A 12,901-nucleotide genomic window follows, 5' to 3' on the forward strand; every position below is an offset into this window, starting at 1 on the left:
GCAGGTAGTAAATCCAGCTTGGATCATCAAACCTGTCTCAACTAGAACAGATTCAGTAAGAGTGCTGATAGCACATCATGAATACATAGTGCAGTGATTTTACAGAAAACAGTATGCCAATTTGAAATTATTTTTGATATTCACCCACACAGTAACTACTTAATTTGTGCTTGACACTCCAATACATGCATTCCCAGAGATTTAAAAAAAAGTCTTCCAATCTCAAAAGCAGAAAGCCCTTACGTATGTGTGTTGTGAACGGAACTAAGCAGAGCAAAAAATCAGTTCTGGGTGTTCTTGCAGATGCCAGGGGCCCTCCTGAAAACACAGGGAATCCACTTTGCCCAGGGTATGATACACAAAACAGTATCACCTAGGAGAATGCCTGCGGACAACATGCTCCTCACATCACATCCCAGCCTGAGATACACTGCTCCATGGAATTCTACTCTATTTGAGCATGAGAGTCGTGATTCATTATGCCCCCAAGTGCACACACTGCTGCTCTAACTGCCCTTCTTTCCTGCTCTGAGCATGGTTTGACATACTTTTCAGAGGGCCCTAATGACATTCTTCCCTGAGCCACTTGATCCGATTGCTGTGCCTGTGATCCCACAGAGCTACCTGTCCGCATTCATTCCTTCTGCCCCCACGCACAATTTAGCAGCAGTTCTGGGTGAACAGAGACTAAGCATCTACCTACTCACTCCCATATTTTTAACTTCTGCAGCTGCACAGAGCAATGAGACCTTTTTGTCTGAAAAAAAGGTACCGTGTCATGTTGCGGTGTGATGTCATGGTTTGCCTCAGCTTCCCGGTCCTTCCCCACGTGCCAATCACCACTCCTTTCCCCCTCCCTTGTCCCCTGCTGAGTGCTGTCTGTCAATCCAGCATTCCAGAAGGGCATCCAGGGATTGGCAGAGTTCAAAGGATGCCTCTCAGCCCTGGGGGACATTGGGCCATCCAGGTGTCATTTGTCCCCTGAGATTTTCCCCCCTTACCTGGTTGGTGGGATCCCTACCCCTTCCCTCCCCCTCTCCCCAGGGTTAAAAGACACAGCAACCACGTGGTTCAAGTTCTGTTAGGGCTGTTGCTGGATTCAGAGGCCTGAGGGCCAGGAATAAAGCTCTGGATCAGACCCTCGAGCAGAACCCGACTCTTTTCCTGAAAGCTTCTCCACCAGAGGTAAACCTGAGCTCCTGCATGCCTGGACTTGTTCCAAGCACCCAGCTGCAGCACACAGCCAGCCAAAGGTGTCTGTGAGGTGAAACCACCACAGCTGCTGCCTTTGGTCAAGCAGCAAGGGCCAGGACGAGCCCAGGCACGGTCCATCTGGCTATATTGGTATTTAATTCCAATGGTGTCATACAAAACAGGTGCAGAGGCAAAGCAAAGCAGCACTCACGCTCCGACAATGCTGACGCTGCCTTCCCTCTCAGGGTTCCCCAGACACTTCACTCTCCCGGCTCGCTCGTAGAAAGAGGCCAGCCGGGCACCGAGGTAGGCTGGATAACCACTGTCTGCAAACACCAGCACACAGAGGTTCAGTCAGAGGCTCCCAGTTTGAAGGGCTGCACGTACAAGCCTAGACTGAGGAAGACTACTCACCAGCTGGCATTTCAGCCAGTCGCCCTGAGATCTCCCTGAGGGCCTCAGCCCATCGGGAAGTGGAGTCTGCCATCATGCTGACATGGTAACCCATATCTCGGAAATACTCGGACAGGGTGATGCCTGTGACAAAGACAACAGCCTGCTGCAGGATACAGTGCAGAAAGGAATTCTATGCTTATATGTCATCACAAATATGTAAATAAACCAAAGTATTTGATTTACATTTTGATGGAAACAGACAATGGAAGTTACTCTTTCTTCCCACTTATGTCCCTGCTGTCTTTTTTTTTGCTGTTGCTGTTCATTTCTCCTCACTCTCCTCATTTTTGTTTATGAACCACTCAGATTCAACTTGCATTCACGTGTATTTCTTTGAAGAGACACTGCAATGTCACTGATGCTACTCTTCCCTCTCAGGGTCTCTAGCTGGTCAGAGTGACCCCAAGATACAATAGAAAGTCTCTTTTCCCAGGCTGGCAGTCGAAGAAGGAGTCAGAGCTCTTCAGTTCTCAGTCTCAGTTTTTTTTTTTCAGTTCTCAGTTCTTCAGTTCTCAGTTGTTTATTGCATCTTATCTATAAAATTCTTTCTCCTGACTTGCTGAGGTCCGCTCAGTAGGACAGTCAGAGGCACTTTGCCCCCTCAGAGGTGGTGTTATCTTTTTATACTAAAAACTACGTGTACAATATTTACAGTAATTTTCCAATACCTATCACCTATGTTAGACAGCGAGCTTCTACTCTAAACCAATCCAAAAGTACCAACATCACAGCAGAAGATGGAGGCCAAGAAGAAGAAGGAGAAAGGCTGGACATGCCCAGATTCCTCCAACTTGCCCCCTGAACCCCCATTCTAAAAACTCCAAAAATCTATTTTTCACCCTGTGATAAATTCACTACCATTCTACTTAAAACTTTCGTGGCTTGTAATTCTTCATATAAGGTTGGTAATTATTTTTTCCAAGGGCTAAATCAAAGGCACAGGGGTCTTGGACTCTGTGCCAAGGTCTCTGAGTCCCCCGGGCAGGGGCTCAAGTCCTCCAGGGCAGCCAGAGGAATTTCCTGGGTTCTGACACTTTTCCTCACTGAAATCATGAACAAAGACTTTCTAACTGTAAAATATCTCCTTCCCTTTCAAACCACCAGAATACAAGAGTAAGAAAAGGTCATGTGTTATCTGAATTATCTGACAACTGTTCATAAAAAAGAACTTTAAAAAAGTCTTTAAGAGGCTGCAAAGGAAATAGTAGTCAACCAGCTCAGAGAATACTATTGCTTTCCATTAAGCAGCTATACTTGTCAGCAAAAAGCTAGTCAAAACCTAAAGCTTACAGAATTAACACATGCAGAAAACCTACACAAGTCCTGGCACAGTAAATTCACTTTATAAACAAAATTTACTGAATATTCAGAAATGGCAATCATATGCAAGCAAGCCAGATTCAGTTAAGATACTAAGACTTGGTGCAGGCAAAGTCTGAAAAGGTTTACTTCTGAAACTAAACTGGCTTCTTGACATGATCATCTCAGGAATTGAATATACTAGAGCTTGCTTTATACCCACAACTTGCTCTATCCTCTTATACATCTTACCAGTATAGATGGAGGCTTCTCTGGCAGCCACAGGCATGTTGGAAGTATTTGCTACTAGAGCTGTTCTCTTCATGATGCTTTCTACCTTGCCATCAACTTCCATTGTTAACTAAAATGAAAGAAAAGGAAAAACACCCAAACTGTAACAGTAACAAGACTTTTTTTGTTAATTTTTTGCTGCTTGGTTTTTTTCTTTTGCTGTTTTACTTGCCTTGTATCAGGATACTCCCCTCAGCTACTCTACCAAGAGCAGAGATGAGATTCAAAATTTTAGGATATGTTGGTTTGTCTTTCAGACTGCACAAAGCTTAATATTGTAATGTACATGCTTTAGCCTCATCTTCTGCAATTGCCAAATCCCTGTTGATTCCATTCAAGTAAGTAACAACAAACCCACTGCACTAGGAAGCACATGGTCCTCTCTCATATTTCCAGGCTGAAAGAACTAAAAATTCTTAGTCTGCTGTCATAACTCCATTAGGAATTAGAGAGCTTTTTCCCTCCATCTACAAGAAGCCAAGTTAGTATTTGACAACTGGACATAAAACCACATTTTTAACCTCAGTGGAGCCTTACAAGCACCTGAATAACAGAAGGCACACCCTGACATTTGTGTAGAATTCCATTTATGAATACACTGAGATTTGCCTTCCTCAGGGCTACCTCAGCTTGACTTTCCCACTTTGTCACCAATCAACACACCCAAACCTTTTAGCCCCTATTTCTGACATTAAAGTTTCTACCTGACAGTTCATACTAGCTGACCCTGTCACAACAACCTCAACAAAACATAGTAACAGGTACAAGGATTGCTAAATCTGTTGCTTGGTTGTTTTTGTGGGTTTTTTATTAACAAGGTATTTTCTACTTCATTCAAAAGGTATTTCAAAGCTTAACATGTCAAATACCTGGGAACTGTATCACCACCCTGCAACTTATAAATGGATGCTGCATTTTCTATGCATGGTGAAGTTAGAGATACAACCAGCGACAGGTGAGATGCTTACAACTGTGCTAAATTCTTCTCTGACATTCATTCTGGCTTTATTTACTTGTTATAACAACTTAGAAGGTACACCCAAAAACTAGTCCAGATGTTTATTGAGGGGCCACTGAAATAATTCTTTAACAAGCCAAAAGGGATTTTTGCCAGAGCTTCAAGGCAAGCAAGATGATCTTCTCAAGTCACTCTAACACCATGATATTTTACTCGGTTACAGTACCAGTATGATATCAAGGCTTCCCAGGAAGGTTTACTCTCCATGAAATCTCCATACTAACCTCAGGGAAATCTCTCAGTACTTCAGACATTTCATTTCCTCGTTCTCCACAGCCTACATAAATGATGACATCACTGTTGGAGTACTTTGAAAGAGACTGTGAGATCACAGTCTTTCCACAACCAAATGCCCCAGGAATCGCTGTTGTACCCCCTTGTACACACCTGAGTAAAGAAAAAGGACTGATTTGCAAGGAACTAAAAAACAGCTCTTTCCCGTCTTAGAATATATTTTTCACTAGAACTCCCTCATCAAAAGCAGAATGGCAGGAGTCACATTCAATGTTCTGGGTGACAAACACAGAGGTAATTTCATTAAACCAAAAAATTGAGGGATTAAACCATCCTTTTCTTCTCCTGTCCTTGAAGTATATGACTTATGCTGATACGACAGCATGACTTTTGGGCTTGAGACATAGCAATTTTCACAGCTGGAAGCAGTGATGGAATGGAAATTCTATGAAAAGAATAACTGTACTTAGCTGTGTCTTACAGAATAAGGAGCACAATATTTCAGGACCAAAATAACTGAATTCAGTGTCTTAGAAGTTAGCTGCTTAAATGAGCAGTTTGTGTTACAGTTAAGTGCAACAGTTTTCCTAAGTGGCAACCTCAAAATCATTGGAAACTACGCATCCTCAAGACCATGGAAAGATATCCTACTCATGCATTCAAATTAAGATAGCAAGCTTGAGAGTTCTAGCCTTTCTGCAGATGTGGCATGGTTATGTTAAGTTTATGCATGTCCAGTTTTTTCTGGACATGCATAAACTTAACATTAGAACAGTTTTGTTAAAACTTCCTCTTTCCACCAGTGGGTTCACCTGCCAAATAAATACGAGAAGTTCAGCTAAATATTTTTTAAGATTATACTGTGACACATGGTGAAAGCTTACCCTTAAAAAAACCTAATGCTCTAAGGCCTCTTGCTTCTGCTTCCCCCTGAGGGAGAGATTTGTTACCCAGTAGAAATAAAAGGAAGCACTTACGGGAAGAGGGCATCCAGGACTCGTTGGCCAGTTAACAAAGGATGGTTGGCTGGTAACTTCTCGGTGACAGGACGGACCTGGCGTACAGGCCACACCTGCACCATGGTGAACTTCTCCTTCACACCTTCAAACTCCAGCTCTAACACAACATCCTAACACAAACACATGGGAAGTAAGCAAACAGCTGCACGCTGGACCAGCACATAAATTCTCATTTTAACTACTCTGCAGAGGGCTTTGGTAACACCACAGAGCTCTCAGAACCTCAACATGCAATCATCACCACCCAAGGGAAGGCTCTTCCCATATTTACAAGGCCTCTGGGGGAAAACGGAGCAAGATACACCATACATTAAAAACAGGCTTTTGAAGAGCAAGTGAATTTTACATATTCATAGGATATTGTAGATCCCCACAGAGGTCATCAAACATGGCACTGAAATGTGAAATGCCATTGGGAAGCCATAAACATAGAAAACAGCTGCACAAAATAATAATGCAACCCCTGCAGGCAGGGTAGCAGAAGTGATCATTAACTCAGACACCTTGTTGCATGAAACACTTTAGCTGGCCTCATGCAGAACAGAAAGAGTACATCAACCTTATAAAAGAGACATGGAATACACCAGCAACTGCTGTTTGGGAGACTTACTGAAGTGTCATAGTTTCCTGGAGGAGCAATGTATGTAACTGTACCCCTGTTTCGTGGGGGCAGCATGATTTTGTGTTTGATCAGGGAATTTTCATTCACCACACCATAAATATCTCCACCAGTGATGTGGCTGCCAACCTAAAATCAGAACAGGTCTATTAGTCATAACTTTTTTAAAAGAACCTTGACAAACAGTAAAAAATACTACAGCTATTAAGTCTAGCACTGTGATTACCCCTTTTAAAAATTCCTTGTTACAGCACAGTAGCTCATTTACATAACTCATTACTCCAACAGCATTGCTAGCAACACTACCTGTGCTCAAGTGCCTTTCAAGGCTCAGACAGGAGCAATTACTAACAGACAGAAGAAATTTTCCTTGTTTCTTTTCCACCTCTCAACCTAGTGTGCTAAGAAGAGAAAGGATAGCATATGCTAACTGCAGGGTTGGAAAAAAGATGCTGCAAAGGGCTAAAGCCATGACATTTTCCAGCTCTAAGGCTACCTTCACCATTTGCAAAATGTGTGCTGCAGTCATTCTTTTCACTCAGGGAGCACCTGCTCCTGCTAATACTTACTGCAATTGCACAAGTTTGTCTATGGTTTGGTAAATACATCAAAACTCTGTAAGTCATATCAAGTAAGTTTTGGTGATCCCCATCTGGTCTCATACATCACTACCACCTCTTAGCACTCATTTTTGCAGACTTCAATAAATGCAGCATTAACCACAGCAGTCACAGCCTTAGCACACTGCTCCACTCCTAAGCTCTGGGGGTAGAGGAGCAAGAGGGAACACAGGATTGTCAGAACCTACCCGCAGATTTTTGGAAGGTGTGAAGTCCCATTTGACATCTCGGCTCAAAGCTGACACGTTGACACCTCTAGGGATATAGATACTTTTGGTCAGGGTGCTGATGTCCGAGAGAGGTCTCTGGATACCATCAAAAATAGCTCCCATAATGCCAGGCCCCAGCTCCACTGACAGGGGCTTCCCAGTACGGAGCACAGGATCTCCTACAGAGACACCAGCTACAGATTTGCTGAGGAAAAGTTCATCCAGAACAAGGGAAAGAAACCAGGCAGAAGTCATCAGGTTCACATCATACTCTAAAACTCCTTTTCTGACTTTAAGGTAATACTATTCCTATGTTACACATCACCGTTTGAGAAGCATGTAGGCCTTACAGTAAATTCTGAATTTGCTCAAATAGCCAAGTTCACCATCCTCTAGAGAGGCAGAGTAGTGGCAAATATTCTGCTTTGCAAACATTTGTTCAAGTCAACTGTTGTTGCCAACTAACGTCAACCAGTATAGATGAGTTCACTGGAGTGCAGGCAGTGGGATGACAAAACATCACACATTTCTTACATCTTCAAACCTAGGAAACAGATTAGGCTGTTTAAGTCAGATAATGTTATGAAATATGGAATTTTTCACTTCAGAATTTGTTTAGAGAGCACAATTATTTTGATCTTGAGCCTTGCACAGCTTTTTTCAACAGCAGCCTAATTTTAAAATGACTTTGTCTAAGACCAGCACTATTGTCCTCCTGTCTTGTATCAAGTTGTCAGGTCTGTGCACTACCTAAGCTCCAAAGATGCTCAATGGACTTTTCTCTGCAAAGGGCCAGCACCTTGGCAGAAGGGCCTGCTAGAATACAAAAGAAACTTCCAAAACTTACCCTAACTCAATAGATTCAATATGAGTTGACTTCAGAGAGGCCTATGACCAAGTTTCCTCTCAAACAGGAGATTGAAAGTAAACTATACTCAAACTTATTCGATGAACTGATGGAAAGCTACTCGATACTGCAACAATGATGCCATCTCAAATGATAAATTATTAGGCAGAGACAGGATCTAGTCAGCAGCTTGCCAGCAAGCTCCTCAGAACCAAGTTTTGGGAGCCAGCACAGCCTTTTTCTGAGGCTCTACAAATACACACAGCCCCCTTGGGATAGGGAAAGAGGCCTGCCTTCAAGTTTTATGACTTCTTTTTTGACATTTTCTCATATATATATGCAATAAAAATTACATTTTACGTTGCCTAGCTTTTAGAATATATGCTGCATCATAGCTGGACCAAGATACTGTAAGCCTACTGCAGCAGAAAAAGTGTAATCTGTTATGCTTGGCAAAATACTCTGTCCAGAAGAAGGCATCCTGCCCACTTCACATTTCTTGTTTAAGCATTATACAAGCACAGTTATCAAAAGGAAAGACAAAGATGCAACAAATATTGCTGAGGTTTGCCATTTATGGTTGACACTTGTCAACTGCCTAACAAAGAGGCATTAAAATGCACTTGAATTCTAAGGTACACTTTGATTCCCAGTCAAAAAAAGTCTCCTTGCTACACAGCCACACAAGGTAAGATTCACCTCAAACCCATCAAAATTTACAAAACACATGCAGAACAGATGTCCTGCCAGACCCCAGAGTATCTGGCAGCAGAGAGGGAGCAGTGAAAAGGATACAAGTTTCCTCATACACCTGGACAGTTGCCAGATCCCCCTCCAGCCGGATGATCTCCCCCACCAGCTCACTGTGTCCCACTCGCACCAGCTCGTACATGGCAGCTCCTGCCATGTTGCAGGCTGTGACCACTGCAAAAGACAAGCACAGAGGTGAGGTATTTTCCCTGCAGCTCAGGAAATCTACCCTTCACAAGTCTGTAAGAACTGCACAGCACAAACCTGGTATTCACCCATATCAGACACACACTCTTGACTTCACAAAAGGATGCCACAACTCCTGGTATTTCTAGTTTAAAAGTCAAAAGAATAAGTTTTCCTACAGTTTGCACTCTGTCCTTTATCCAGAAGAGGACACTATGAGAATGCAGTAATTCACAGGACAATTCAGGCCATAATTTCTCTTATCTGTCCTGACAGATTGCAAACGTTGAGGGTGTGAGATGCTGTGAACTTTGACAAACAAGTTCTATAGGCACTTCTCCCTTGCAGTGAGCTGGGCCACATTCTCATCTGACTACATTAAAACACATAAGAAAATGCAAAACTCACTCGATGCCTGGTAGTTACATAAACCTGTGGTTGGGGGCCAGCATTTTCAAGTCATTAAACTTCTGTTTACCTTGGTAGCATCTGGATGCTGGCATAAACATGGAGAGATCCAGCCAAGGCACCTGCTAAATACCCTTGCATCTAAAGTGATGCCTAGAAAGCTTTTAAGAAAATACTGGTTTTTGTAGAAAATCAATGTCTATCTTACAGCACTTCAATTAACTTTCAACACATGAAGATTGTTGTGCAGCATGTTTTGGGCCTGAAACTTCCTGCTGCTTTGAGTTAGATTTCAGCAGGTCATATACAGAGTCCTGGCTGCTTCAGAACAAAATTTATTATGTCTTGCATACTATGATCACAGTAATGCACACAAGAGTCACATATTTACACAAAAATACATTTTCCACTTCTTGGGAAAGAAAGTTGCGTCACTTTAAAATTGTTTCTAGGTACCACCTCTGCAGTTACAGAATTTGCAGTCAAAAAACTTGTGCCTATTTAGGTAGGGAATTTCTTATTCATCAAATACGTTGCATTAACAAAAAAACTTGCTAATCTTCTGTTCTCACATTCCCATCCTTCCCTTCAGGTCTTGAAGAGAATGCAGGAGGGAGCAGAAAAGCCAGTAGAGTCTGCATGTATTCAAAGGCTGTTCCTAGCAGAGGCTAAGCTATTTCAGCTGATAAAGATGAAGAAAAAGTTCTTCTCCCAGCTGCGCTATCACCACATTCTATCACCTTCCCTGACTCGTGTGGCTCCTTGCTGAGCTCCCCCAGCCCATGGTGCAGTAAACAGAGCAGCTTGACACTGACAGGGACTGAGGAGATCAGAAAGCACAGGGACAAACTTTCAGTGAGAACAGACTATTTATTTCATATCTTTTTAGTGAAGCTTAGCACACTGGGCCCTGCAGATTTCCAACCAAGGGATTTTTTCTCATACAGAAAGCTTACCTTTTGTTATTATTATTGTTATCTTTATTCAACTGCCTGCTTCTGTTCATTATATTTTTAAAAAAAGGTTAATTAATAGTAACATCCTGTTAGCAGTTTTTTTAATAGTTTGTCAGACTATAAGCCAGTAATTCTTCTTGAAGTCCCCTACCCAAAAAAAAAAAAAAGACGAAAAGCACCACCCAGAGCTATTTTACACTCCTCTGCTTTCAAGTGAAGATTAACAAGATCCTAGATAAAACAAAATTTATTACTTCCTTTACAAAATAATACCTACCAGGTCCTGAGACTCCATAAACATAGCCAACAAAAGCCTCTCTGTCCTCATCACGTATTTTGGGGAGCTTGGAGAAATCCATTTTGCCTGTTCAACTGAACAAAAGAAAAAAATAAGAGTCAGTCCTGAAGAACACACACACACACACATAGTAACTTCCTCCTTTTCCCCCTGCTCTCTTCTTATTTTCAGTTAAAAAGAACTCTGAACTCATAGCCAGAAGCACCTTAGCCTTAAGCACTTCTAACTCATTTTAAAGCTGTAAAAAGTTAAAAAGTAACTGATTTAAACAAACAAAATATCTGAAATTCCTTACTGCAGAAACATAGGGGTAGAACATCACCCCGTAATGTGCTCTACAGAATGCTACTGAATGAAAAAGATGCAGTGCAACAATGCCCTAACACTGTTTCACTGTTTTTTAAGCTTGGTTATAGGATATTTAAATGACAGAAAATCTCTTTTGTATTCCACATCTCATTACCCTCCTTCAAAATATGGAGTTTTCCATGATTCTGAGTGAGCAAGAGAACGTTCTGGGTCTGCTTTACTGCCACCAGTCTCTAAAATGCAATACTACAAATATTAATTGTGAAAACTCAATTTTTGCTATCTTAAGGTGGTGAATCACAGTATTTAGAGGAAGAAACACATTTTCAGAAGCACCAGCACACAAACATGTGAATCCTTTCTATGTGTCTCACAGCTACATACTATGCAGTCTTTGCTCTCAGTGAAACCCATGGAGCATCACAGAAGAATTGTGCTGAATAACATGCAAACCCCCCAATCTGCAACAGTTAAACAATAGGCTGTCATCTCATGTCAGTAACTGTTTAACAAATCTAAACAACTGGCACTGGAAAAGCTGTTTTATCAAGAGATTTCCTCCATGCATGTCCTGTGGCTGGCAGCTGGGCTGTCCTGCTTCCAGTGCGGATCAGAGGATTTAGTGGTTTTGCTTTGTGAGCCCTTACCATGCTGCGTGTTACCTTGGAAACTGATGGGTGTTGGAGAACTGCAAGGCCACAATCTTCCCATTTTCCCTGTACAAACACCCTTAGGACACAGCACTTGTGCAAGGTGCAGCCCCAGCACAGAAGGCCCCTGTGCTAACCAGCAGCTAGGCCCTGGGTTGGTGACATGAACTGGGAGCCATCTACTGACACTCACACTCAAGTCTTTGAGAGCAGCCTATTCTAACCCAGCATCTTCCACAAGGCAGCAAATACAAAGGCTTACTCAGGCTTAAAAACCTGCCCTGTGTATAATAACCAAGACAACAATTCCATTGCCACCCTTTCCAGCACAATTATAGGATACGTTTTTGCCTATTCTTTGGGAGCAGTAGCTGACTTGTGCTATTCTTGAAACCCTACAAGTGCTTTCCAACTTTTTAATACAGCAATACAAGTCCTCTGCCCCTCAGCCTCTTTACTGATCTATACATTTCAAATTGGTGGCACTGCTCTTTAAGAAAAACATCTCCCACGATCCAAGCCCCTGTTCATCCTGAAGGAATAGCTTCTCCCGGGCCCCATGTGTGGAGTGCACTGTCTATCATGGCTGCCACTGATTTATTCCACAGCAGCTGATCATGGCTCAGTCACCACCAGACCTGCTAATGGGTCTTGAGCCCAAGGGCTAAGCTAGATACTCACTAGATCCCTCTACCCTCCAAGCCATAGGTTATCTTTCACACTTCCTGGTGTTTAGACCAGGAGACAATTTTAATTTCACTGCTTTTTTCTAAAATGCCTCCTCTGACAAATGGCAGAGGGGAGGTCCTCACAAAGCAATCTGCAGTTCCTGAGCAGCTGGTATGAGCTGGCTCTGATCTGACTAACACAACCATCTCATCTTTTTTGCTTTTAACAACTAAAATATGTTTGCTTTTAACAACTAAAACTCAAGGACAATTGCTGTTCATACTGAAAGAAGCAGTTGTTCTTATAAATTAAAATTAAACATTTACTTCAATATAACAATACAGAACAATGTCCAGTGTCGTACTACCAACAGCTCTAAAAGCACAGTAGAGTCAAACCACATTCTCATAACTGAATTAGTGACACAGCTTGGCAATTAGACAACGTCCCATATGAAAGAGTCACATTACAAAGGCAAGGAAAAGCAGGAACACCAGGCCAGTTTCAATTTAAATTAACTTTTCATAATCAAAACCTGCTTGAAGCAACTGTTTACCTTTTAGGGAGGCGAGAGAGAACCTCAGAAGAGCCATTCTGCAGTTAAATGGCAACATCCTGACAGCCAGCACCTGCCTCTCCTGCTCCTGTGGCTGCTCTGCTCCCTCTCTCTTCCTACAGCCACCTTTCCAAATCACTGGCCAAGCCAAGAAGAGCAGGGGATTCCTCCACTAGATCACCTAGCAACACACTAACAAACCCTGTCTTTACCATGATCTCCAGCATCTGCATCAACAGCTTTGAAACACATACCTATTAACTATTTCAAGTGTAAAAGATGTGAATTCCTTCTCACCTCTGTTTTACCTCTG

At 42.3% G+C, this 12,901-nt stretch overlaps 1 protein-coding gene across 2 annotated transcripts in view; it reads right to left on the bottom strand.

The window, feature by feature from the left end:
• The window catches only part of ATP6V1A (ATPase H+ transporting V1 subunit A), a 29,590-nt gene that overhangs the window by 6,670 nt on the left and 10,019 nt on the right, over positions 1-12,901 (bottom strand). For both annotated transcript variants that reach the window (XM_054269727.1, XM_054269726.1), the window contains exons 2-10: positions 10,384-10,478; positions 8,602-8,730; positions 6,939-7,153; positions 6,122-6,259; positions 5,470-5,621; positions 4,483-4,645; positions 3,202-3,310; positions 1,609-1,731; positions 1,406-1,520 (exon numbers count right to left, since the gene is read on the bottom strand). In XM_054269727.1, the coding sequence (XP_054125702.1) occupies positions 1,406-1,520; positions 1,609-1,731; positions 3,202-3,310; positions 4,483-4,645; positions 5,470-5,621; positions 6,122-6,259; positions 6,939-7,153; positions 8,602-8,730; positions 10,384-10,465 (1,226 nt within the window). In that variant the 5' untranslated portion in view covers positions 10,466-10,478. The remainder of the gene's footprint in view (positions 1-1,405; positions 1,521-1,608; positions 1,732-3,201; positions 3,311-4,482; positions 4,646-5,469; positions 5,622-6,121; positions 6,260-6,938; positions 7,154-8,601; positions 8,731-10,383; positions 10,479-12,901) is intronic.

This window comes from Melozone crissalis, unplaced genomic scaffold (assembly GCF_028551555.1).
Source record: "Melozone crissalis strain CALT ecotype California unplaced genomic scaffold, PUWL_Pcris_2 ptg000008l_1, whole genome shotgun sequence".
Classification (NCBI taxonomy): Eukaryota; Metazoa; Chordata; class Aves; order Passeriformes; family Passerellidae; genus Melozone; species Melozone crissalis.